Source organism: Papio anubis, chromosome 18 (genome assembly GCF_008728515.1).
Source record: "Papio anubis isolate 15944 chromosome 18, Panubis1.0, whole genome shotgun sequence".
NCBI classification, from domain to species: domain Eukaryota; kingdom Metazoa; phylum Chordata; class Mammalia; order Primates; family Cercopithecidae; genus Papio; species Papio anubis.
The window spans coordinates 69,762,583-69,789,656 of record NC_044993.1 but is presented as its reverse complement, the minus strand read 5'-3'; the positions used below and the strand labels follow the sequence as shown (position 1 = coordinate 69,789,656).

Here is a 27,074-nt window from a genome sequence, read left to right as displayed (position 1 = left end):
GAGTGCAGTGGCACGATTACGGCTCACTGCAGCCTCAACCTCCTTGGCTCAAGCAATATTCCCATATCAGCCTCCCGGGTAGCTAGGACCACAGGCACATGCCACCATGCCTGACTAATCTTTTAAATTTTTTTATAGAGATGGAGTCTCACTATGTTGCTCAGGCTGGTCTTGAACCCCTGGCCTCAAGGGATCCTCTGTATTGGCCTCCCAAAGAGCCGGGATCACAGGCATGAGCCACCATGCCTGGCCAAAAATAATTTTTTGAAACAGAGCTTACACTGTTCAGAAATGAGGGCTAAATTACCTCTTTCTTGCTGCTTGCGGTTCTCGATGATGCCTGGTGTGTCCACAAAAGTGACCCTCTCCAGAAGTTTGTGGGGAACCTCAATGCCAATCAGCTTCTCTAGGAAATTCTGGCCAAACTTCTCAAGGGGTGAGAAGGAGCGGGCGCTGTCAGCAGCCATGACGATGCCCTCGATGGTTTTCAGCTTGGGCCCGTGCATGAGGACCGTGAACTCAGAGGTGGTGGGTTCGGCGCCTGGCACACGGGGTGAGAGGTGAAGGAATACGTGATCTCTGTGAAACAGACCTACTGAGAAGCATGTGTATATGCTGGGTGTCACAGGGAGACTTTTGCAACAGAATTGCATATGTTGGCTAAGCTATTGGGGCTTTATTTTAATTGTGGTAAAACATATATAACATAACAGTTACCTTTTTTTTGAGATGGAGTCTTGCTCTGTCACCCAGGCTGGAAAGCAGTGGTGCAATCTCAGCTCACTGCAGCCTCCATCTCCTGGGTTCAAGCGATTCTCCCACTGGTCTGGAACTTCTGACCTCAAATGATCTGCCCACCTTGGCATCCCAAAGTACTGAGATTACAGGTGAGGACCACCACACCCAGCTAATTTTTTGTATTTTTAGTAGAGACAGGGTTTCACAATGTTGGCCAGGCTGGTCTCGAACTCCTGACCTCAGGTGACCTCCTGCCTCGGCTTCCCAACATGCTGGGATTACAGGCATAGAGTCACCGTGCCCAGCCTTTTTCTTTATCTTTCTTTTTTTTTTTTTTTTTTTTTGTGAGACAGAGTCGCGCTTTGTCGCCCAGGCTGGAGTGCAATGGCGCGATCTCGGCTCACTGCAAGCTCCGCCTCCCAGGTTCATGTCATTCTCTTGCCTCAGCCTCCCCAGTAGCTGGGACTACGGGCACCTGCCACCATGCCCAGTGAATTTTTTTGTATTTTTAGTAGAGATGGGATTTCACTGTGTTCGCCACGATGGTCTCCATCTGACCTCGTGATCCACCTGCCTTGGTCTCCCAAAGTGCTGGGATTACAGGCATGAACCACCGCACTCGGCCCTCAGATTTTGTAGTGGCATAACTTTCCTTTTTTCTCTCTCTTTTTTTTTTTTTGAGATGGAGTCTCACTCTGTCACCCAGGCTGGAGTGCAGTAGCGCAATCTCAGCTCACTACAATCTCTGCCTCCTAGGTTCAAGCAATTCTCATGTCTCAGCCTCCCGAGTAGCTGGGATTACAGGCATGTGTCACCACACTTGGCTAATTTTCGTATTTTTTTAGTAGAGGCGGGGTTTTTGCCATGTTGGCCAGGCTGGTCTCAAACTGATGGCCTCAAGTGATCCACTGCCTTGGCCTCCCAAAGTGCTGGTATCACAGGCATGAGTCTTCATGCCCGGCCAGTGATTTAACTTTTCATGGTGCTTTTACACCATGAAAACATAGCATTCAAATCCCAACAATCACACAAGAAGATTGATTACCTGTATAGAGCTGATAGCGAGTATTTTCCAGTCCAAGGAGGTAGTTTATCATGGTAGATTTACCAACACTCCACGGTCCCAGGAACAGCACCATGGGCTTGGAGGTAATCTCTCCGTCTGTGGGCAACAGGAAGTAGAAATGGAATAAATCCAACAAAAGTTCAGACACAGGGTATGGCACCGTACTCCAAAGCATCTCACCGTCCATCCAATTGAGTTGTGGAATTTTCCATGAATCAGATGTGTGTAGCCCCCAGTGGCACTTCTCTTGCTACGTAAGTGCGATCACCCAGTAAAAAGACACAGAAGTCACTTTTGGGCCTTGCTCAGATCCTTGGCACATCTGCCCCCACCAGAAGAAGTATCTCCGTGAATTCAACGAACCCTGACTTGGAACTCACTCTGGGTTAGGTCTCCTGGTTAAATCTGGAGGAGAAAAGCTTATAGAAAAAGGAGGACAGAGCTTCCACATGGAGAGAATCTGGGTTGAGAATGGAGGATGGATGTGGAGCAGCTTGTATAATCTTGGGTGATCTGGACTCAGACCCTACCTGTTTCCAGCCTCTGCAGCTTTCCTCTCCTCCAACGTGGGGATCCCCAAACTCCCAATACAGCCTAATCCTGGGCTTTAGGGCCAGTCTCTCTCTCTTTCTCTCCTCTTTTGCTTATAATGAGGGTCTCCGTTGCCCAGGCTGAAATGCAGTGGTGTAATTGTACCCCACTATGATGACTGGGCTCAAGCAATCCTCCCACTTCAGCCTCCCAAGTAGTAGCTGGGACTACAGGCATGTGCCCTATGCCCAGCTACTTTTTACATTTTTTTGTAGAGACGGGGTCTTGCAGCATTGCTCAGGCTGGTCTCAAACTTCTGGGCTCAAGCAATCCTCCCACCTTGGCTTCCCAAAGTGCTGGGATTACACGTGTGAGCCATTGCACTCACCCTCTTCTAGGGCCACGCTCAAACACTAGCCTCTAAAGTCCATGACAAATTTGCCAGTGCCCAAAACCAAACAATGAACTGGCAATTCTTGGGTCCTGCATCCAATGTCCTTCCGAAAGCCATGTTGGGGAGATGACCCAGCCAAGGGCCACTCCAGGTGAGTCCCTAAGAGGAAAAATAGAATGCTCTAGTGCTTTCAAATCCAGCGGCCAGCGAGGGGAGGGGAGAGGCTTTCGGCGTGGGGTGTGGTCAATCTTATTGCAGATTTTCAGGCCTCAGCTCTTTCAGCTCTTCTCTGGACTACAGCACAGAGGGTCAGCCCTGCATAATTTAGCACCGAAGTTCTCCAGACTTGTCTCCCTGAGGCCAGCAGGTCGCCCGAAAAACACTAGGCACTCCCCTTTTGTTTCATTTATTTGTTATGATTTTAATTTATTTAATCTCTTGTTCAAAGATCAGGAATATAAAATGGTAAACAGTGAAAAGTTTCCCATCTCCGTCCCAGTCTGCCTCAGCCCTCACACCCCCTGGAATAGGTAACCACTGCTGATTTCTTACATGTTATTTTAGACATTTCAATGCATATGTAAGCAATATTAGTAGCTATCACATTCCCCATCTTTTCTTTTCTTTTCTTTTTTTTTTTTTTTTTTTGAGACAGGGTCTCACTCCGTTGCTCAGGCCAGAGTGCAGTGGTGTGATCATAGCTCATGTAGCCTCGACCTCCCAGGCTCAAGCGATGCCCCCACCTCAGCCTCCTGAGTAGCTGAGACTACAGGCATGTACCACCAAGCCCAGCTCATTTTTGTATTTAGAGTAGAGATGGGGTCTTGCCATGTTGCCTAGGCTGGTCTCCAACTCCTGGGTTCAAGAGATCCACCCACCTTGGCCTCCCAAAGTGCTACTGTTACAGGCATGAGCCCGGCACCCAGGACTTCCCCAATTTTTTTTTTTTTTTTTTTTTTGAGACACAGTCTTGCTCTGTTGCCCAGGCTAAAGTGCAGTGGCACAATCTCAGCTCACTGCAGCCTCCGCCTCCTGGGTTTAAGCCATTCTTCTGCCTTAACCTCCCAAGCAGCTGGAACTACAGGTGCATGACACCATGCCTGGCTAATTTTTGTATTTTTAGTAGAGATGGGGTTTTACCATGTTGGCCAGGCTGGTCTCGAACTCTTGACCTGAAGTGATCCACCTGCCTCGGCCTCCCAAAGCGCTGGGATTACAGGCGTGAGCCCCCACACCCGGCCCCTATCTTTTTACAGAGAGTGCTGCCATGTGCTTCCTCTTCTGTATCTTGCTTTCGGATGTTCTGGTCTTCCTTCTCTGAGGCTAAAGCTCAGTCCTAACCAGGTGGAGTCTTATACAGGGCAGGCACACGTACATTGCCTGAAAGCAACACCATGGCGCTGCCCCATCCCTTCCTGCCTGTGAATACACAGGAGACACTTACATCTCTGTGTAAGTCAAGCCCTGGCTGAGGGCCAGGAAGGGATAAGGAGGCTGAGAGGGTGGCAGGAGTCCCAAGTTACAGCCACAGAGATGTTATAGTCTCTTAACACCGGCCCAGGTGACGACAAGGAGAGCCCTAGATGTTCCTATTCTCTGAGACAAGCCACAAACAGGGCCCTTTCCTGGTGCTGTGGTTTCGGCTCCTCACAGCAGGGGGCACCGCTGGCCTACGCAGGAGGTGGGAGGTGAGCCTGGGAGAGGTTACAAGGAAGCTGGCCAGAGACTAGGAGTTAAGAGCCAAGCCCAGAAGGCGAGCGCAGGGGCCAGGAAGCAGGCCCGCCCTGCAGAGCGCCATGCCCTGGGGACACCGGAGCTCCTGGCTCCTGCTGCTGTCCACATAAGTTTCCTGGGAGGGCCAAGCCTCTGGGTTTTAGGGCCAAGAGAGGAAGAGAAAGCCTTTGGGAGGCTCTGTTAGCTCACACCAACGGCTGTGCGTCCGCTACAAAGGGGGCGATAACTGGCTCCTAGACTATGAAAAACTGTAGGTAGCTGTGGAACGGGGTATTCCCTGCTTCCAGCTGTGTGATCCTGGGTAACCCAGCACATCTCTGGGCCTCAGGTTCCCCTCTGTAGACAGGAAGAACACAAACCCTATTATACCCTGGCCACTTACAGCCATCCGGAGCATCAAACGAGATCATATAGAAACACCCAGATTAACACAGGGAAAGACTTGTAATGTCATTCACAAAACAATAAGATACCATTGCTAAATTTTTAAAAGATGAGTAACTTTTTTTTTTTTGAGACGGAATCTTGCTCTGTCACCAGGCTGGAGTGCAGTGGTGCAGTCTTGGCTCACTGTAACCTCCACCTCCTGGGTTGAAGCGATTCTTCTGCCTCAGCCTCCCAAGTAGCTGGGATCACAGGCAGGCACGCGCCACCATGCCTGGCTAATTTTTGTATTTTTAGTAGAGGTGGGGTTTCACCACATTGGCCAGGCTGGTCTTGAACTCCTGACCTCGTGATCCGCCCACCTCGGCCTCCCAAAGTGCTGGGATTACAGGCATGAGCCACCGCGCCCGAACCAAAGATGAGTAACATTTTTAAATGGCATTGCGGTTGGGAAACAAGGACTCTCATCTACTGTTATTGTGAGTACAAATTGGTATCATGGGAGACAATATGGTAACAACTAGCAAAATGTTTAATTGCAGTGTTCCAATTTTTTTTTTTTTTGGGGGGGGGACAGGGTCTCACTCTGTCGCCCAGGCTGGAGTGCACTGGTGCAATCTCAGCTTACTGCAACCTGCAATCTCTGCCTCCCAGGCTCAAATGATCCTCCTGCCTCAGCCTCCCAAGTAGTTGGGACCACAGGCACATGCCACCATGTCCAGCTATTTTTTATTTTTTTAAGACGGAGTCTCGCTCTGTCACCCAGGCTGGAGTGCAGTGGCACAATCTCAGCTCACTGCAACCTCTGCCTCCCCAGTTGAAGTGATTCTCGTGCCTCAGTCTCCCCAGTAGCTGGGATTATAGGCACCCACCACCAGACCCAGCCAATTTTTGTATTTTTAGTAGAGACAGGGTTTTGCCATGTTGGCCAGGCTGGTCTCAAACTCCGGCCTCAAGTGATCTGCTCGCCTCAGCCTCCCAAAGTGCTGGGACTATAGGTGTGAGCCACCGTGCCTGGCCATAGGATTATTTTTAAAAGTGCTATGAGCCATCGCGCTGTGCCCCAATTTTTCTGTGTGTTTTTTGTTTGTTTTGAGATGGAGTCTTGCTCTGCTGCCCAGGCTGGAGTGCAGTGGCAGGATCTTGGCTCACTGCAACCTCTGCCTCCCGGGTTCAAGCAATTCTCCTGCCTCACCCTCCTAAGTAGCTGGGATTACAGCCGCCCGCCACCACGCCCAGCTAATTTTTGTATTTTTGGTTTCATTGGTCAGGCTGTTCTCGAACTCCTGACCTTGTGATCTGCCCGCCTCGGCCTCCCAAAGTGCGGGGATTACAGGCGTGAGCCACCATGCCCGCCCCTAATTTTTGTATTTTTTGTAGAGACAGGGTCTCACTATGTTGCCCAGGTTGATCTCAAACTCCTGGGCCCAAGCCATCCTCCCATCTCTGCCTCCCAAAGCACTGGGATTACAGGCGTGAGCCACCGGGAAGGTGCTGGTTTTCCAGAGCATGGCATGGTCACGCAGGGGAAGAGCACACAGCCGTCAGAGGGAAGGAGGGAGGTCTCCACACACACACACAGCTCATGTAACAGGATCCCATGTTTGTAAAAACAAAAAATGACATCCATCTATGTGTTCACACATGAAGAGGAAATGCCTGGAAGTCTTCACTATAACAATGGGTTTCTCTTGGAGTCGAATTAAAGAAGTTGGAGGTCAAGAATAGAATTTTTATTTTTCGACATATACTATTCTGCATTATTTGAATTTTTTGCAACAAGTGTGTCTTATTTTTATTATTTTGAAAACCAATTTTGTAAAGAATCCAGGCCCAAAGGAAGCAGAGAGGAAGGGCAATAGGAGGAGGGGAAGGAACGGAGTGATTAGAGGACTCAGGCACCACCTGTGAGTAGACAGGGGGCATCTGTGGCTCTCCAGCACAGGAGGGATCGAAATTGGCATCATTGCCCTTGAAAACTCAAATGTGCATGATTGAAGCATAAAGGCTTAAAACCAAAATGCATCTGTAACACCCTGGGAAAGCATGGCGCTCTGCTGGTGACAGAGTAGTTCCGTGGTGGAGGTGTCGTCCTTTCCAACTCCCAGGGGGAGCCCAGACCCAGACCCGTGAGTCCTCGCACACGTCATGAATGAGCTCCTGAACCTGTGTGGGCACCGGGGGAGTACGGGCTGGTCAGCGGTGCGACCCCGCCAACAGGCCTGTGCCATACCTGTGATCTCATGCCCTACCTGTGATCTCGTGCCCTACCTACGAGCTCATGTCCTACCTGTGATCTCATGCTGCCGGAGCTCATTGTACTTGTAGGACTGCTCCAGGGGCTTGATGGATGAGTGGTAGATCTTCCGAAGCCGCTGAAGCACCGCTGGAGACAGAGAGGGCCGAGGGAAGAGCATTAGGCAGGTGCGATCCAGGCAGCTCCTCCATTGTGGAGGGGTCTCACCACCCAGGGCAGCTCCACCCCTGCCTGATGGGGAGCAAGCGCTGTTTGCAGCCCAGCGACTGTGCAATGTATTTGTGTTTGGGGAGCTGGCCCACATTCTCAACCCACAGAAAACCTCCCACCCACCCCCTAAAGCCCCTGAGCTGTTTCCATTATTTTATTTTTATTTTATTTTATTTATTTATTTATTATTTATTTTTTTGAGATGAGTCTTTGCTCTGTCGCCGGGCTGGAGCCAGAGTGGCCGGATCTCAGCTCACTGCAGCCCGGCCTCCTGGGTTCACGCCATTCTTCCTGCCTCAGCCTCCCGGAAAATGGGACTATGTATTTCACTCAGCCTGCTAGTTTTGTATTTTTTAGTAGAGATGGGGTTTCACCGTTAGCCAGGATGGTCTCAATCTCCTGACCTCGTGATCTGCCCGTCAGCCTCCCAAAGTGCTGGATTACAGGCTTGAGCCACTGCTCGCCTATTTATTATTTTTTAGAGACAGGATCTTGCTCTGTCGCCCAGGCTGGAGTGCAGTGGTGCAGTCATAGATCACTGCAGGCTTTAACTCCTGGGCTCAAGCGATCCACCCACCTCAGCCTCCCAAAGCGCTGGAATTACAGACATAAGCCACTATGCCGACGTTTTTTTTAAAACCTCGCTCCTCCTTCCTCACCTCAATAGGTGTCTGAAACCTTGTCTCGGTCTGCGGCCTCACTGCAAGCCCTTTCTTTAGTGGATGAGAATTCCATCTCTGTCGCCCACCTCTGTGTGTGCTCCCTGAGGCTTAGAAGGCAAGGAGGCCCAGCATCCAGCAGGCCTGCAGAACGGCACCCTGGCCCTGGCCTTGGCCTGTCACTGTACTTCCAGACACTCCCGGGGGTGGGTCAGATAATCCAGGTGGCCTCTTTCTAAGAGGAAGCTCCCTGCTGGGAGCCCACAGTAGGAGGGAGGCACCAATAGGAAGGCCCATGGGGTGGCGAGTCAGGCTAGCGAGACTCTACCCCTCGATCCGCCACCCCCTAGCTGTGTGCAGGAGCAAATCGCTGCCAGCCTGAGCTCCAGTTAGGTGGTTCATTGATTAAGAGGAGACAAGCCCTGCTGCAGTCCTTGGGTTTCAAAGATAAAATAAAATACCACACATGACACGGCTTTATAAACTAAAAATCACAGCAAAGGAGATGGGTGTGTGTTAAGCATCCTCCCCGCACAGCATGGGGCCACACTGGATTCGCCCACACTGGGCTGTCTGCTTGGACGGCCCTTCCTCCTCTGTGCCCACTTGAAACCCCGCGGCTCAGACCCCGCTCACAGAGCCTCCTCCACGAAGCCTCCCACCTTCAGGGCTCTCCTCTTCCCCAACGTCCCCTCCAGCCTCCAAGATACAGCCCCAGCGTGCCCTGGCTCTCAGGAGCCTCCAGGAGTCTGCCTGGGCCCTGGTGGGCTGGGCTCTCCCAGCCCTGGGCACATCTCCCTCCCCTGGTTACCAGAGTAGTCATCAGATGGCTTGTCCTCATTCAGCATGAGGGTCTTCTCGATGTGGGAGCGGTCCCTCAGTGGGGCTTCTTCATTTGCATCCTCCGTCTCTTCTGTGGAGAGAAGCAGACAGCCAGGTGAGGGCAAAGCGAACAGCCAGCTGAGCTCTGTGCCCTGGCGAGGCAGACGAAGGCTGGACCTCGAGCAGGGGCTCAGCAGGGTCCTGCCAAGTTACACTGGACTGAGTTCTGCCTTTAGGAAGGAATTTAATTATCCAAACTCTATGAAGCTCCATGTGCAATGTATTCACATTCGGGAAGCTGGTCCACATCTCAACCTGCAGAAACCTTCTTATCTATTTATTTCATATATTCAACAAATATGCACTGAACACCTTCGCCACGCCAGGCACTGAGCATCATGCTGGGAATGCGGCGGTGCCCAAAACAGGCACAACTCCTGCCCTTATGCAGTTGCTCTTAGTCCAGCGGAGTCAGAGATGATAGTCTTTAAAGTAACGTTGGGGCCGAGTGCAGTGGCTTACACCTGTAATCCCAGCACTTTAGGAGGCCAAGATGGAAGGATCACTTGAGCCCAAAAGTTTGAGACCAGCCTGGGCAACATAGCAAGACCCCATCTCTACCAAAAAAAATTTTCCAGGCAGTGGTACACACCCATAGTCTCAGCTCAGGAAGCTGAGACAGGAGGATTCTCTCAACTCAGGAGGTCAAGGCTGCAGTGAGCCATGATCACCCCACGGCACTCCAGCCTAGGTCACAGAACAAGACCCTGTCTCAAAAAATTAAAACATCAAACATCTCTGGAGGCTTTGGGGGTGGGCAGGAGAATGCCTTTTGGCTTGAACTCCAGCCTGGGCAAAAGAGGGAGACCCTGTCTCAAAAATAATAAAAATAATAATAATAAAATGTAATTATTACAGACGATGAGGTGGCCACAGAAGGAAACATTCTGAAAGCTAAGTGGGGCTCAGGGTGTGCCTGCACCAGTGGTCTCAGCAGCAGGGTCACAGAAAGCCTCCCCAGGTCTCTGCTGGGGGAGGGAGTTAGGTGAAGAGTGGAGAGAAGCGTTCTGCGAAAGCCCCAGACGAGCCTTGTTTAGCAAGAAGCAGGAGAAGGGGAGTCCGGCTGCAGTCAGGGAGGCCTAAGTGCTGGGGAGCTGCTGAGGTCCTCAGGGCTGACCGGGCAGGACCTTCCACGGGGCTTTGGGTCTCATCCCAAGCGCAATGGGAGCCAGTGAGCGGCTCCAGGCAGGCAGCCGCCGCGGCCACATGACGTTTCATCAGGATCACACTGGCCGTGTGGGAAGGACGGCTGGGAGGGCCACTGAAGGGTGTGTGTGTGTCTGTGTGTGTGTTGTGTCTGTCTCTGTGTCTGTGTGTCTGTGTGTCTCTGTGTAGATCTCTGTGTCTGTGTGTCTCTGTGTCTGTGTGTCTCTGTGTCTCTGTGTCTGTGTGTCTCTGTGTCTGTGTGTCTCTGTGTCTCTGTGTCTGTGTGTCTCTGTGTGTGTGTGTCTCTGTGTCTGTGTGTGTCTCTGTGTCTCTGTGTCTGTGTGTCTCTGTGTCTGTGTGTCTCTGTGTAGATCTCTGTGTCTGTGTGTTCTGTGGGGTTCAGGTGTCTCAGGTTCAGGTGTGTCTCTGGTGGTCTCAGGTGGTCTGTGTGTCTCAGGTCTGTGTGTCTCCTGTGGCAGATCTCTGTGTCCAGTGTCCCCTGTGTCCAGTGTGGTCTGTGTGTCCTTGTGTCTCAGGTGTCCTGTGTTCAGGTGTGCCCTGTGTCTGTGTGGGGTCTCAGGTCTGTGTAGATCCTTGTGTCTCAGGTGTCTCTGTGTCTGTGTGTCTCAGGTTCAGGTGTGTCTCTGTGTCTGTGTGTCCAGGTTCAGGTCTCCTGTGTGTCTGTCTCTGTGTCTCTTGTGCGGGGTTCCTGTGTGTCTGTGTGTTCAGGTTCAGGTGTCTCTGTGTCTGTGTGTCTGTGTGTCTGTGTGTCTCTGTGTCTGTGTGTCTCTGGTCTGTGTGTGCCTGTGCATGTCTGTGTTGCATATGTGGGTCTGTTTCTGTCTCTCTGTGTCTGTGTGAGTCTGTGTGTATCTACGTGTGTGTGTGTGCCTCTGTGTGTCTGTATCTCTGTATCTGTGTGTATATTTCCTGTGTCTGTGTCTCTCTGTTGTCTGTATCTGTGTATCTGTGTGTGTGTCTGTGGATCTGTGTCTGTCTCTGTGAGTCTCTGCATCTATGTGTGTGCCCCTGTAAAATCTGTATCTCTGTATCTGTGTGTATATTTCTGTCTGTGTCTCTCTGTTGTCTGTATCTGTGTATCTGTGTGTCCGTGTGTCTGTGGATCTGTGTGTGTGTGTGTGTGTGTGTGTGTCTGTGTGTGTTGAGGGGAGCAACTGTTGCTTCTCACCCAGAGATCAAGTGATATGGGTGCCTGCTGCAGGCTCCCGGGGAGAGGGAGGCTCCCGTTCCTGAGCCTATGATATCACAGCCGCTTCTTCCCAGGCTGCCTGCACAGAGGATTTTAGGCGAGTAGAAGAGGGGTGGACTCGGGCCTTATGCGGCAGAAGGAGGCCAGCTCCACGAGGGGTGAGAACCAAAAAGAGTCCATGTGGCTCTTGCAGCATCTCATGACAGTGACTCTTTAAACCAGTCCCAGGCAGCCCCAATGCCAGACCCAGAATAGGGAGCTGACTGACCACAGCACACACCCGCCCTTATGGAGTACAATTCCTGACAGGTAGTATATAAATAGTATGTAGATAGTATATAAATTGACTGGGAGTGGTGGCTCAAGCCTGTAATCCCAGCACTTTGGGAGGCCAAGGTGGGCGGATCATGAGGTCAGATCGAGACTATCCTGGCTAATACGGTGAAACCCCGTCTCTACTAAAAATACAAAAAAAATTAGCTGGGCATGGTGGCATGCCCAGCTATTCGGGAGGCTGAGGCAGGAGAATGGCGTGAACTCGGGAGGCAGAGCTTGCAGTGAGTTGAGATCGCGCCACTGCACTACAGCCTGGGCGATAGAGCAAGACTGTCTCAAAAAAAAAAAAATTGCCAAGTGTGATAGTGCATGTCTGTAGTCCCAGCTACTCAGGAGGCTGAGGTGGGAGGATCGCTTGAGCACTTGAGCCCAGGAGTTAGAAGCTGCAGTGAGCTATGGTTGCACGACTGCACCCCAGCCTGGGTGACAGAGCAAGACCCTGTCAAAAAAAAAAGAAAAAGAAAAAAGGATGTAAATGAATTCTGCAACAAAGCCTGTGGGGAAGCCATCTTGGAGAGTGAAGACTTGACCTTGACCTCTACCCTGAAAGCCCCATTCCTGGTCTAAGTCCATGCACTAAGCAGATGCAGCCATGAAGGTGACTGACCGACCCTCGCATCGGCTGCAATTCTCACACTGCTCGAGAGCTTCGGCCCTGCCCTTCCCCCTCTGCTCCTGGCCCCTAGACTTTTGAGGGCAGCCTTGGCAGCTTTAGGTGGGCATTTGAGAGACAATGGTGGTCACAGCCTGAGTTCTCATCTCATGATCCTGACCCCTCGGTCCTGGTTCTGCAATGCTTCCTACAGCCTAGTCTTCAAGGGGAGACCCCAGTCCTAGCCCACTAAGGGAATCATCAGGGAAGTTCCCAACCCACCCCCTTCCACTCCCTGCACGTCCCTCCACCCGCCAATCACAGGGCACCGATCACGCCATTAGCTCCCTGCTCCTTTAGGTTGAGGCAATGGCATGGGCTACGGCGCATCAGGGACCCTAAAGGGAGGTTCTGGGGGCCCCTCTGACCCCTCTCACTGCCCCTTTCAAACTGGAGGCCAGCAGCCAATGCACAGCCTGAAGGCACCTCCCTGGGCCGGGACCCTGAAAAGGGCCTGCCACCCTCTGCCACCTTCTCCTGTCCCTGCCTGTCCCCTGCACACAAGACTTCCAGGGAGAATGCAGCTGCCCAAGGGACGGGGTTGCTATTAGGGAATTAATTCCTACCCTGGACAGCAACGATGGGACTCTCCCTCCCCTGATGTCCCTCCTCAGGCTCCTCTGCCTTCATGTCCAGGGTCTCACTGCCCACGGACTCCGTATTCAATTCCTCTGAGCCAGGCTGGGCCCCTCTGTCCCTGTGGCTTGTGGTTTCTGTGGCTTCCTGAAGCTCCCCGCCTTCCTGGGGCTCCCCACCTTCCTGGGGCTCCCCAGCTTCCTGGGGCTCCCCACTTTCCTGTGGTGCTCCACCTTCCTGGGGCTCCTCGGCTTCCTGGAGATCCCTGCCTTCCTGGGGTTCCCTGGCTTCCTGGGGCTCCTCGGCCTCCTGGGTCTGCGTGGCCTCCTCAGAGGTGCCCTCTGCTTCTTCTGAGCTAGCCCCATCGCCGCTGTCCTCTTCAGACTCCTCTTCGGAGGGAACTCCTCCTTCTTCCTCGCTTTCACCTCCATCGCCACTTTCCTCTTCAGAGGAGGCCTCATCTGCGTCCTCCTCAGTCATCTCTGGGGCCTGGTTCTCCTCAGTGTCCCCTGCCTTGGCGCTCTGGGCGCCCCCAGGCTCTGCACTGGCCTCTGCAGCTGGGCCGGGCTCCCCCTGGTCCTCGGTGCCCTCACTGGCTTCTGTGTCAATATCCAGCTCCGACTCTCGCACAATAGTCGCGACATCAGGGGCTCCCTCTGGCACTGCAGGCTCCCGGCCAGGCCCAGGGCTGCCCTCGGCCTCTGTGTTCAGTGAGTGGAACCCATCACCCTCTGAGCGAGGAGAGGCCCCCTCTGTCTCCGGCTCTGCTGTCCCTGCCACTGCTTCCTGCACCGGGCTGTCCCCTGGGACCTCCTGGACTTCCTCAGGGAGTTCATGGCCCCCAGCCTGTTCTCCTGCCTCTCCACTGGCAGCTCCCTCCGTGGGGAGCCCAAGCCCAGTCTCCTCCTCTGCTATTCCCTCTCCAGAACTGGGCTCCGGCCACTCCTCTTCCACAGGCCCCTCGGCCCCTCCTGGAGGGAGGGCGCTTGCCACTGGTGGGCCATTCTTTTTCTCCCCAGGCCCCGCAGAATCCCTGTTGTCCTTTTCCCCAGGTGGAGGTGACTCTGTGGCTAAGGCATTGGAAAGGCTGGCTTCAGGATCGGAGCCCGGGCCGGGGGCAGACACGGGGGTCTTCTCGGGGCTCTCGGCCTCCCTGCCATCTGGGCAGTGAAGGAGCAGTTTCTTGTCTTGAGGGGCTGTGTCTGCATAAAGCGCCCTTTCTTTCTCCTCTAGACTTGCGTCTCCAGCAGAGAAATGATTCTCCAACAAATTGCCAACATCCTCTGTGCCACCCGACGCGGAGACTTGCAGTTCTAAATGATTAGAACATGATTGGTCAGTTTCACAGGGCTGGCACCGGCTGTGTTTCTCAAAAGAGTCTACATCAACCCAGCTCCCGTCTTCCGGGATGTGGTGTTGGCCTGGTGTGCAGTGTTACGCCTATCAACCTAGGTCTTCAGGACTACCTCGTACATAGAGAGCAGAATAGGTGTTATCCTGCCTCCCTCCCAAGATGTGGAAACTGTGGATCAGGGAGATAAAGGACTGACCCACTGTCCATCACTGAGAAGTGAGCAGCTGTGCTAACCCGAGAACCCCCGCGACCCTGGCCCTGACCTTCAAGCTTCCCGGCTTGGTCCTGATGACTGTATAGGGAGGGAAACTTGGATGAGCCCTTCCAGTCCTTCCTCATCCTTGCTCATGGGCATGTGCAGCTGGGCTCAACCTTGGAGATGCTTCCAAGATGGGACAAATGCCTGTGCATCCCACCTCGTGGCAGTTCCTACCATCATTAACCAGCAGGCTTTTAATACTGCTCTCAGCAAAGGAGTGAAAACAGGTGTTTGCAGGCGGGATAATCTTAGGTTACACGGCACAGTGCTTAGGGGATTACTTGTGGCTCTCAACCTTATTAAGTCACACATCTAACCCTGTCCCAGTAAGGGCAGGCATTTGCTGGCCTCCCTACCTTAGATTAGAGGGCACATGGCCTGAGGAGGAGATATCCAAAACAGGCCGGGCCTGGCTTCCCGAAGGCTCTGGCCAACCCCTTCCAAGGGGATCCCCTTGTACGGGACTGCAGCTTAACCCAGAGAGTGGAGGGCCCAGGAAGAGAGAAGAGTAGGGGCCTTGTCTGTGCCAGAGACCTCTGTCAAGGATCAAGTTTAATATGTTTGGAAAACGGGGTCAGAAAAGGCCAAGTGTGGTGGCTCATGCCTGTAATCCCAGCACTTTGGGAGGTCGAGATAGGCAGATCACCTGAGATTGGGGGTTTGAGACCAGCCTGGCCAACATGGTGAAACCCCATCTCTACTAAAAATACAAAATAAGTAACCAGGTGTGGTGACACACACCTGTTATCCCAGCTACTCAGGAGGCTGAGGCTGGAGAATCACTTGAACCCGGGAGGTGAAGGCTGCAGTGAGCCGAGATCACGCCACTGCACTCCAGACTGTGCAACACAGCAAGACTCCACCTCAAAAAAAAAAAAGAAAAGAAAATGGGGCCCATTGGGCCCACCCCTCTACCCTCTGTCCCCAGGCTAGGGTCTGTTTATGGGGAACATTGCAGGTTCATGGAGATGAGGGGACCACAGGCTCATGCCTCGGGCAGCTGAGGCGGTCTCTGTTCTCCCTTGACTCTCAAGGCCCCTCTCTGAGGAAGAACACCCCACCTATCTGCTGGATGCAGACAACCCCCCTCTCTCAGGCCACCACTTGCTACTCCCATCTCTCCTTCCCACAAAGAAAAGTCACTTCTTGGGGTACCCCTTCTCCCTCAGGGTGCCCACCCTTGTTCCCCAAAAGCTGGGGCGGCCTCCAGGGATCAGAAGCAAATATTTTCTCATTAGTTCCCATAGACAGCCAGCCTGCTGTCAAACTCAGAAAGATGTGAAGCTTGGTGCCTTTTACTACAGAGGAGCCCCGTGGATTGAAATATAAAACTTTTCCCCCAGCACTTTCATATGCACGGCCCTTTAACCTGCTTTATGACTGTCAGAAAGATTTTAGAGCTGAATTAGTGAAAGTCCAGAGATCTTTGCCCTGCCCCAGATACGTCACTACTAGGTAGCTAATGGGTGACCAGAACTCAGAACTGCCCAGCGCCCGTCCAGGCTTCCACGCCGTGCTGTGCTTAGCGGGGCACGGGGAAGCCCTTCCTGCCGGTACCTCTGCTCCTGCCTGCACACGACTTCTCTCAAGGCTCACGCTCCGTACTGGTCCTGGCTCCTGATTTACGGGAATCCAATTTAATTCTGTGTTCCCAGGGCCTGGGACCCTGCCTGACCCACAGAAAGTGCTGGAAGACGTCTGCAGTTAGATTTGGGTACTGATAAGAATTCCTGGTCTCTCTGTGGGGGACAGGACAGGGAGCTGAGTGTTGCTCATTTTAATCTTTCGTCGCCACCTACATACCTGTAAGTCCTGACTCCTTCACCTACATCTCTATCTCTCTGCCTTCCACCCCTGCAGAAAAATCTATGCTGGGAACTTGGTTTAATCAGAGGAGACTGACTGTCCTTTGAGCAGCAGGATACGTATAATGTACATGACGTACATCTGTATGTACATATCTGAGATACAGCCTGCCAGACAATGCTTAAGCACTTTATATATAAAACAGTATCCTCATCATACTGAATTTTCTTAATGTTACTTGTTTTGGTAAAATGAGTATTACTCATATTCCTTTTTTTTTTTTTTTTGAGACAAGGTCTCACTCTGTCACCCAGGCTGGAGTGCAGTGACACGATCTCGGTTCACTGTAACCTCCACCTCCTGGGTTCAAGCGATTCTCCTGCCTCAGCCTCCCGAGTCACTGGGATTACAGGCGCATGCCAGGTTAATTTTTGTATTTTTAGTAGAGACGGGGTTTCACTATGTTGGCCAGGCTGGTCTTGAACTCCTGACCTCAAGGGATCCACCCACCTCAGCCTCTCAAAGTGCTGGGATTACAGGCGTGAGCCACCACACCCAGTCTCATATCCCTATTTTTACAGACGAGAAGACTGGAACCAGAGACATTGAGGCCCTTGTTGAATGTCACACAGCTAATAATTGGCTTGGGCCATGTGACTTCAGAGCCACAGTATCCCCTGGGAGCCTGTTAGAGATGCAGACTTTTAAGCTCCAGCCCGGACCCATTGAATCAGAATTTGCATTTTAACAAAATGGCCAGGCGAGTCCTGTGCACATTATAGTCTGAGAAGTGCTGGGCTACACCACCTCACAAACTACCCCTCAGCCAGCGATTCTCAGCATTAGCTACATGTTGAAATCACCTGCTTCTTGGTCCCATGCTTCCCTTTCTCTGCGGTTTTCATTTAAATAATCCAGGGTATAGCACCAGCATCAAGATTAAATTTTTTTTAAAAAGTTCTTAGATAACACACAAAGTTGCAAACCACTGCAACTACCAAATCAAATAATCTTGACCCCCAGGTTTCAGTTCCCAGGCCCTCCCCACTCGCAGGCCCACCCCACTGAGGATCCCCGTTGTGGGCTCCCACGTTGGGGTGGGTCTCCTAGGACCTGGTGTTTGCCTTTGGAACAGCAGTGGTTAAGGCTTCTCCTCTGGGAATCCAGCCCTTTCCATGGGCTCCTGTTGCCCTTCAATGATGGTGATGACCATGCTAATGAAGAGGATCGTGATGATGATGGTGGTGACGATGATGATGAGGATCGTGATGGTGATGATGGTGATGATGATGATGAGTGATCGATGATGGTGATGATGGTGATGATGATGATCATGATGATGACGATGAGGATGATAGTGGTGATAATGATACTGAGCTGAATGAACTCTAGGTCTGATGTCCTATAACATTTCTGACAGTCTCAAAAGCCCTTTTCCCTGGTAAAGGTGAGAGGGCCACACAGTCCCAAGGGGGATGAAGACTCCAGACTTTGGGGGTTCACCGTGACCATGACCTTCACACTGCTGTGTGTTTCCACTCCTGGGCCCTGGGCAGGAAGTGAGGCATGTGCATGCATGTATGCACATTTATATTCAACCTCTTCCCTGGTTTTCACAACTTAGGGCCGAGCTTCCCCTGAACTTCAGCTAAACAATTTGGAGTAAAAAGGACTGAGGATAATGGCTTCTTACACTGTGACCTTTCTTCCCAGGCTAAAAATAACTGCTCCAACAGAAAGTCTCTCAATGAAACAAGCTGTCCCATTAGGCCCCAGAGCTCAGTCCCCAGGAAGCAGCTGTGCCACTGGACCTGGTTCTCCTCTTGAAGGCGCAGACAGAGGTGTGGGAGCCTCTGATTACACTCACTTCCATCCCAGGACTTCTCACTTCAGTCCTGGGAAATCAAGGCTCGTGTCTTTTCTGCCTCCCTCGCCTCTTGCCGAAGCACCCTATTGGCCCTGGGGCAGGGAGGCCGCAGAGGACCCAGGACACCCTGGAGAGGTGAATCCCCAGTAAGATGAGTCTTGGTCTATCCCGGGACATGAAGTGCCGCACTGTATGTGCTCCTGCCAGGGTAGCCGCCCTGGCTCCGGCCAGGCCAGGCCCAGGACTGACGTCAGGGCACAGGAATAGCAGGCCCCAACTCTGCCCAGAGACCATGGGAAGGCCCCAGCCCCACTCACACCCAGGCCAAGCACGACACACACCAATCCTGCTTCTCCCACCAGCCCCTCTGCCACCAGCCTTTCTCGGGGGGCCAGCTTTCCAGCAGCTCCCACCAGCCCTACAGCCTCACAGAGCCCCAGGCTCAGTCCCTCTCTCCTCTCTCCACCACCAACCAAACGCCCTGATTTTGTTTCTACAGCTCTGTCTCATTCCAAAGCACTTTTACATGAACTCAGAGGACTGTGAAGTTGCCAAGGGCCCTCGTGAGTCCAACTGTAAAGGAGGAAGCTCTGGCCAGAGACCTTCAGAGACTCGCCCAAGATCGGGGCAGGGGTGGGACAGAGCCCAAGTCTATGACCCTTAGTCTGGAGTTCTTTCTGCCCCCACGGAGTTCACCATGAGGTGAACTTCACCATGAAGTGCTAGGGTTCCATAAAAGTGACTCATGGGGTGAGGAAAGATCAAACAGCAGAGACAGCCACCTGCTTTGTACTTCCTGCTCTCACTGAATTTGTGTGCCCCAGTGTCTACAGGGAAATATTGCAGGGAGACTGGCAAGTCCTGCTCCTTTACTCTCCTTGCTTCTTCCCTCAGAATATTAGTATCTGTCTCGAGCCTCCTATCCATTATTTTCTCCAACATCCCAAGACATCCGGCTTACAGCATCTTTTTTTTTTTCCTTTTTTTTTTGACAGGTCTTGCTGTCACCCAGGCTGGAGTTCAGTGGCACAATGAGAGTTCACTGCAGCCTCCACCTCCTGGGCTCAAGGGATCCTCCCACCTCAGCCCCACAAATAGCTGGAACTCCAGGCATGTGCCACCACATCTAGCTGATTTTTTTTCATTTTTATAGAGGTGAGGTCTCACTATGTTGCCCAGGCTGGTCTCGAACTCCTGGCCTCAAGTGATCCTCCCACCTCAGCCTTCCAAAGTGCTGGGATTACAGGTGTGAGCCACCCTTACAGCATATTTTCACTTTGCCAGTCCACACATGCCAGGCTCTGAGCTGGGTCATCTCCTTCCCTCACGTAGGACTCCATCTTTCCAAGGTAGTTTCCTGTGCTTATTCTTCTCTGATGCTCCTAGCAGCCCTCTGAGGCAGAAAAAGCAAGGGTTGTTAACCTCTCTTGAAACGAGGAAACAGACACACGGAAGTCAGGTCGTTTGCCTCACAACTCATTCCAGGGATGGGCTGGAACTCAGGCCAAGAGACGGAGCAAAGCTCCCTGGGAGTGACCATGACCTGCTGAGCTGTTCAAGCCCAGATACCCAGCTTCTGGGGCTGGGTCAACGTGCATCTGTGTGTTTCACAAGGGGATTCTACAGAACACCAGCATTTCAGACCCTCTGCACTAAATATCCTTAGCACCAAGGGCCAGGAAGCTCTGTCTTGAAGTTGAAACTAGAGATGGAGAGAATAGAGGTCAGGACCTGTTTTGAGCCCACTCTGGGTGTTGAATGTATTCAGTGCCTTCGTGGAATCAAATGTTGATTCTATTCCAGCCCATCCAAGTCTCCTTAGCACATGTTTCTAACAAGTACCTGCCACAGTTATTCTTCCACATGACTTCTCATCCATTTGAACCAGAGCTAGCAAGTCCAAAGTCATGCGTAAGTAAAATACCTCTGGCCATTACTCATACAGTTATGCAAATGAGTCATTAGTAATAAAATCCCCACGGAGGCGGGGCGGGGGGTGGGGGGGCAGGAATCACTCTCCAAATCTCTGTCTGGTTCATCTGTCCCAGAGGGTAAGGAGCACCAGCTATGGCATATACATGAGCCCCATGTCTTGCCCCCATCCACTCCCTGCCCCACACTTTGGCTCTCATTGGCTGTATCTCATTGTAGCAGGGAGCGATTCAGAAAACAGAATTCACACCGCAGAGCAGGCAGCCTGCCCCCTTCCTTGTTCTACATCTTGTCTCTGAACACTCGTGGACCGGGCAAACGTGGGCCAGCAGCCTCTTCCGGTGTCCTGTCTTTCCTTGACTTTATCCTACTGGGTAAACATTCACTGCTCAGGACCTCTTGCTCTTCCACCTTTTTTTTTTTTTTTTTTGAGACAAAGTCTCACTCTGTCGCTCAGGGTGGAGTGCAGTGGTACAATCTTGGCTCACTGCAACCTCTGCCTCCTGGGTTCAAGCGATTCTCCTGCCTCAGCCTTCCAAGTAGCTGGGATTACAGATGCCCACCATCACTCCCAGCTAATTTTTGTATTTTTAGTAGAGACACGGTTTCACCACGTTTGCCAGGCTGGTCTCGAACTCTTGACCTCAGGTGATCCACCCACCTCGGCCTCCCAAAGTGCTGGGATTACAGGCATTAGCCACCGCACCCGGCCTCTTTCACTTCTTAGATGAAGTCTTAGGACAACTTTGCAGAAGGCCGTCACCCATAAGGACCCGAGAAGAGAAATTCTGGCTGGAGGAAGGCTTGTCTGCATCCTCCCAGGACCCCTGAGGTCCTCTTCCGCCATTCTCTCAGCCTTTCCCTCTTCTCCCAACACGGGCGACCAGAGCGCAGGGGCTGAGGCAGCCATTCTTGGAAGGTTTCTTTGGCTTCCTGGCCATGCTCCTAAAGTCAAGGCTAATCCCACTGGGACAGCTTGTCCCTGGCTGGACTCTAGCCCTTAAAATGAGTCATCCAGGGAATAGGATACAACGACAAAAGTATGACAGGGCACAATGACCAAGGCAGCAATCGGAAAGAACCTTGGGATTTGGGAGTCCAGAGAGATCTTCTCGTAGACTAACTGATTTGATTTCACTCATGAACAAAACCCTAAAACCCTGATAAGTGCTTGTCCCAAGGCCACGGGGCTAGTTAAGGTAGCTGGCAGCAGTCTACTTCTAGAACTCAGCTCTCTATGGACGCTATCCCAGCAGTGGGCCAACCAATGTCTAAGTCTACCCTAGGGCAGTGATTTCTTAGCCCACCCTCTTCCACTCTTTAAAAAGAATTGTTCTAGGCTGGGCGCAGTGGCTCCGAGAGCCGTGGCTCACGCCTGTAATCCCAGCACTTTGGGAGACTGAGGTGAGAGGATCCCTAGAGCCCAGGAGTTTGAAATCAGCCTGGGTAACAAAGCAAGACCTGATCTTTACAAAACATTTTAAAATTAGCTCGGCATGGTGGCATGTGCCCGCGGTCCCAGCTACTGGCGAGGCTGTGGCTGACGGAGCCCTTGAGCCTAGGAGTTTGAAGTTGCAATGAGCTTTGACCACACCACTACACTCCAGCCTAGGCAACAGAGGGAGACCCTGTCTCGAAAAAAAAAAAAAAAAAAAAAAAAGGATTAAGACTTCAACACAATTGTTTTTAGTCCATAGAGTCCTGAGAATTGACAGAATAACTTCACTCCCCACTCCACCTCTAATGCCTGGAAATTCTTGGTTTGGGAGGTAGGAAGAAATTACCAGAAATCCCACAACCATCATATATATACATGCTTGTCACTGATGCCTGGAGGAGTCATGAGTATAAATGACTATTCACTTTTATTTTATTTTTATTTTATGTATTTATTTATTTTTTGAGACAGCATCTCTGTCGCTCAGGCTGGAGTACAGTGGTGCAATCTCAGCTCACTGCAACCTCCGCCTCCCAGATTCAAGCAATTCTCCTGCCTCAGCCTCCTGAGTAGCTGGGACCGCAAGTGCATGCAACCACACTCGGCTAATTTTTGTATTTTTTTGTAAAGATGGGATTTCACCATGTTTGCCAGGCTGGTCTCAAACTCCGGACCTCAAGTGATCCACCCGCCTCAACCTCCCAAAGTGCTGGGATTATAGGCATGAGCCACGATGCCTGGCCACTATTCACTTTTAAAAGACAAATACCTCAGAAAGAACAAAACATGATATCCTAACCCCTCAGTGTGAGTCAATTACTAGCAGGGATGCTCTATAGAGCACTCAATTTTTCCAGAGATCAGCCGTGCCTGCAGTGAACAGAAATCCTTGCAGGAGGCCTTGGGCCTGCTGCCTCCCTTCAGAGGGGCCTAGCTGGGGAGGAAAGGGAAAGGAAGGAGAAAGGGATGCAGGCTGGGTTCTGAGACAGACCGAGGCAGGTGGCTGGTTTCCCCCCACCTCCCAGTCCGAAGAAATCGAATCTCCCTGGGATCTGTGGGGAGGAGGTGCTGGTCTAACTTTTGGGCCCCAGACAGGAAAAGACTCACTGGAAGCCAATGGAGCCTGGCTCCCCCAGGTCTCAGTCTAACAGCTATCCTGGGTGAAGGCCAGAGCCATCTCCAACTTGGCAGGTGAAGGGGTCAAGGAATCCAGGCCCACCCCATCCCCAATCCAGGGAAGCTGGAGGGAATCTTCTTGAGAAATGTGGGAGCTTGGGAAGTGGGTGTGACACCTTCCCTAGCCTGAGCCAGGCCCCCAGCTATATCTTTTCTTTCTTCCTGGGGCTGAGGCTCTAGCCTCCTGGACAGTGGCTGGTCTCTCTGAATGCACCTGGAAGTCAGGAGAGCTGGGTTCTGCCCCTTACTCTTTTTCTTTTTTTACAGACCCTGTCCCTTAGAAACAGGGTCTTGCTCTGTCACCCGGACTGGAGTGCAGCAGTGCGATGAAGGCTCACTGCAGCCTTCCTACTTGTCATGCTTGTCATACTTCAGCCTCCAGAGTAGCTGGGACCAGAGGCACGCGCCAACACGCCTAGCTAATTGTTTTATTTTTTGTAAAGACAAGGTCTCACTATGTTGCCCAGGTTGGTCTCAAACTTCTGGGCTCAAGCGAGCCTCCATTTATTCACCCATAAAACGCAGATAACAATACCTGCTTTGCCAGCCCCGTCAGAGTGTTTTAGACATCAGGTGGTGCTCAAAAGCATTTCAACAAATGTCAGCTATGAACATCATTCTTTCCTAGAAGAGCAAAGACACCAGGCCAAATCCCAGATTTGCTGAGTGGGCCAAAGCAGAGCCAGCTTCAGACAAGAGCCGAGCCAGCTGGCTCTTCACACTGTTCCTTTAGCCCTCCGGGTCTGGGGGCTCAGTCAGGGGACCCAGAGCCGTCCTTCTGCCTGGGACTCCTCCTCCCTGGCTGCCAGCCAGAGGCAGCTTAGGCCAGGAGCTGCAGGGTGCCTTGGGGGTGAGCCCTGCGCTTTTGGTGAAGTTCTGGCTGGTCTGGGAATGGAGCAGGCAGAGCTGTCAACACTCCCAGGGGCCAGGAACTCGTTCTGCTGATCCCAAAGTTAACCACTGCAGTCCCTGACTCCAGCCTCAGTCAGCCCTGATTCACGAGCAACATCTGAGGCCACATGTGGCCTCCCCTCTCCCCACCACGTCCCATCTCTTCTGTCCAGTCACTGAAGTGAGGTGACCCCGCACTTCACCCCCAACGCAAATGCGCACTCAGGAAGTTTAAACAGCCATTCTAAGGGCCACGTCTTTCTGAGAATGGGAGGGAGGCCCTTTCTGAAGGCAGAGGGCTGGTAAGGGCCCTTCAAAGCTCTCTGAGACGGCAACACAGTCGGAGGGAGGTCATTAGCAGTGCTGTGTGGCCTCCTCATCCTCATGGTAAGGGAGCACTGGGAGTGAGACAATCAGCCCTTCAGAAACCACTCGGGCCGGGAGAACGCAGCCAGGGCTGAGCTGCAGAGACGGGGCAGGAGCAGTTCTGGCCTCCAGTACAGCGGCGCTTTGCTCCTCCCGCACAAGTGAAATCACAGCTGATGTCTCCATGGCTTTCAAGAGCCTCGCACACCGGCCCGCTGGACCACACGGGGCCCTGCTCCTCTGTCACCAGCAGCTCTGTCCCCATTAGCACAGCAGGTAAGAGGAAATGCCACACCCAGAGTGCCAGACAATGGGGCACACAGCCCCCGACCTGCTCACCCGGGGAGGTGTCCTCAGCCGTCTCTCCTACAACTGCCAGGGAGACCAGAGAAGCCAGAGGTTCCCAAGTCTACACAGAATTGATTGAGGAGGAAGGCCAGGCCTCCGGCAGAGCTGGGGCAGCAAGAATACACAAATGTCCTGCCCCGTGTTCCCCGGCTCATAGACCCTTTTGGAAAAACTGCTGCCTAGACATCAAAAGGCCAGATTTTTCCACTTTCTTTCCCAGAGGGTGTCACCGAATCCATGACAGATGGGCCCCACCGCTGGGTCCTGGCATTCACGGCCCCAGGTCTCATCTTATTTATCCTTATGGTTATTTTTGCATTCAAGGCTCTAGAACTAGAAAGAAACTTAGAAAGTAACTAGTCCAACTCTTTAACCCAACTCTTTCTTTTTTTTTTTTTTTTTTTTTTGAGAGGGAGTCTCACTCTGTCGCCCAGGCTGGAGTGCAGTGGCGCGATCTCTGCTCACTACAAGCTCCGCCTCCCGGGTTCACGCCATTCTCCTGCCTCAGCCTCCCGAGTAGCTGGGACTACAGGCGCCCGCCACCTCGCCCGGCTATTTTTTTTTTTTGTATTTTTTAGTAGAGACGGGGTTTCACCGGGTTAGCCAGGATGGTCTCGATTTCCTGACCTCGTGATCTGCCCGTCTCGGCCTCCCAAAGTGCTGGGATTACAGGCTTGAGCCACTGCGCCCGGCCCCCAACTCTTTCTTTTCACAGATGAGGAAACCAATGCCCAGAGAGGAAAAAGGAGCTTGCAGAAGTCACCAAGTGCGCTGGGACCACGCTAGGACTAAAGACAAGGTCTCCTGACCCTGCAGCCGCAGTCTTCTCATGGGGGGCCCAGACAAATACAATCTGCCCTTCTCCCTGACGTTTCTAAGCTTTGCATGCCCACATCCTGCCCTGCCCCTGGGAGCTGGGGCCCCTGGCTTGCTCATCTGTCCCCCTATTGTTCCTACAAAGGACAGCCCCTTGGGGAGTCTCTGAGGGCCGTGTCGGGGAGGCCACAGTAGTGTCAGGCTGGTGCCCAGAGCAGAGCTTTTTTTTTTTTTTTTTTTTGAGACAGACTCTCACTCTGTCACCCAGGCTGGAGTGCAATGGTGTGATCTCGGCTCACTGCAACGTCCACCTCCTGGGTTTAAGCGATTCTCCTGCCTCAGCCTCCTGAGTAGCTGGGACTACAGGTGCGTGCCACCATGCCCAGCTAATTTTTTGTACTTTTAGTAGAGACAGGTTTCACCACGTTAGCCAGGGTGGTCTCGATCTCCTGACCTCATGATCGGCCTGCCTCAGCCTCCCAAAATGCTGGAATTACAGCCACAGTGCCTGGCCTATTCCATTCTTTTCTTTTCCCTCAGCAGCCTCATGGCCACACAGCAGGCCTGGCTGCCTACTCCCTAGTTCCCACGGGACTCCCCTGAAGACAGGAAGGTTGAAGCCATGGCAGGGCTAGAGCAAGTGTACATTCCACACTCGCTGTCCCCGGGCTGACCCTCCCTGGTCAACACTGACAGCCACACGCAGCCACCTCCAGCCCATGTCTGAGGAGCTCAGTGGGCCGCCCTGCCCAAAGGGTCCTGCTCAGCCCTAGCCAAAAAAGGCCAAGATCCCTGTACTGACGCCTGAATGTGGTTTTGTATTTGTTCTACGGGGCTGCTGTGACAAAGCACTACAAACTCAGTGTCGTAAAACAATGGAAATGTGTTCACTCACAGTCCTGAAGGCCAGAAGTCTCAAATCAAGGTGCCAAGAGGGCCACCTCCTCTGAAACCCACAGGAGAGACTCCTTCGTTGCCTCTCTAGCTTCTGGTGTTTGCCAGCAACTCTTGGCTTGTGGCTGCGTCACTCCAGTCTCTGCCTCCATCGACAGAAGGCCTTCTCTGTGTGTCTGTGTCTTTTCTCTTCCCATAAGGACACCTGCATATTGGATTTACCGCCAGCCCCACTCCAGCATGACCTCATCTTAACTAACTACATCTGCAACCACTCTACTTCCAAATAAGGTCACACTCTGAGGTTCTGGGGTTAGGACTTCAACACATCCTTCTGGGGGATGCATTCCAACCCATAACAGGTCTCCCAATAGCCCACACCACCACCTGCCTAACCCGCTGCCACCCCCTTCCCCTGGCCTGGCCCCTCACTAATCCCGGCTCACATTTCAGATCTCAGCTTTGACGCCTATCCCTTGGGAGGCCTTCCCGACCCCTCCTCTGCTCTGTGTCCCTGCAGCACCTGTCACCTATGTGACATCACCCTATGTGACGGCTTTTTTTAAAAAACAGGGTCTCACTCTTGTAACCCAGGATAGAGTGCAGTGGCACGATCTCAGCTCACTGCAACCTCCACCTCCTGGGTTCAAGTGATTCTCCTGTCTCAGCCTCCTGAGTAGCTGGGACTACAGGTGTGCACCACCATGCTCAGCTAATATTTGTATTTTTGGTAGAGATGGGGTTTTGCCATGTTGCCCAGGCTGGTATTGGACTCCTGACCTCAGGTGATCCACCCACCTCGGCCTCCCAAAGTGCTGAGATTATAGGCGTGAGACACTGTACCCGGCCCTTTTTTTTTTTTTTTTTCTTTTAACCTGTGTCCCTCCATAGATGAGCAGCTTCTGGAGGCTGGTGCCTGTGGCTTGTCCCCAGGATGGTTGCAGGTGTCCAGCTGGGGCCTGGCAGATATCCCCCTACCATAAGTACCTGCTGGCTGCACTGAGAGCACCTGACAGTAATGAGCCTTGCTCCTGGCCAGCACTTCTCAAGGTATGGCTTGGGGGCTGTTTGCAAAAGGACCACAGAGGAGCTTGGTTAAAAGTACAATCCCTGCTGGATTTGTTCTATGGGTTCTTGGTTAAAAGTACAATC

The 27,074-nt window shown here is 52.4% G+C and overlaps 1 protein-coding gene across 1 annotated transcript in view; it reads right to left on the bottom strand.

Annotated features, from left to right (window-relative positions):
- SRL (sarcalumenin) overlaps positions 1 to 27,074 on the bottom strand; it is a 55,580-nt gene that overhangs the window by 5,884 nt on the left and 22,622 nt on the right. Inside the window, exons 2-6 of the mRNA XM_009195880.4 lie at positions 12,766 to 14,088; positions 8,785 to 8,886; positions 7,138 to 7,233; positions 1,784 to 1,900; positions 308 to 541 (exon numbers count right to left, since the gene is read on the bottom strand). Of these exons, the coding sequence (XP_009194144.1) occupies positions 308 to 541; positions 1,784 to 1,900; positions 7,138 to 7,233; positions 8,785 to 8,886; positions 12,766 to 14,088 (1,872 nt within the window). The remainder of the gene's footprint in view (positions 1 to 307; positions 542 to 1,783; positions 1,901 to 7,137; positions 7,234 to 8,784; positions 8,887 to 12,765; positions 14,089 to 27,074) is intronic.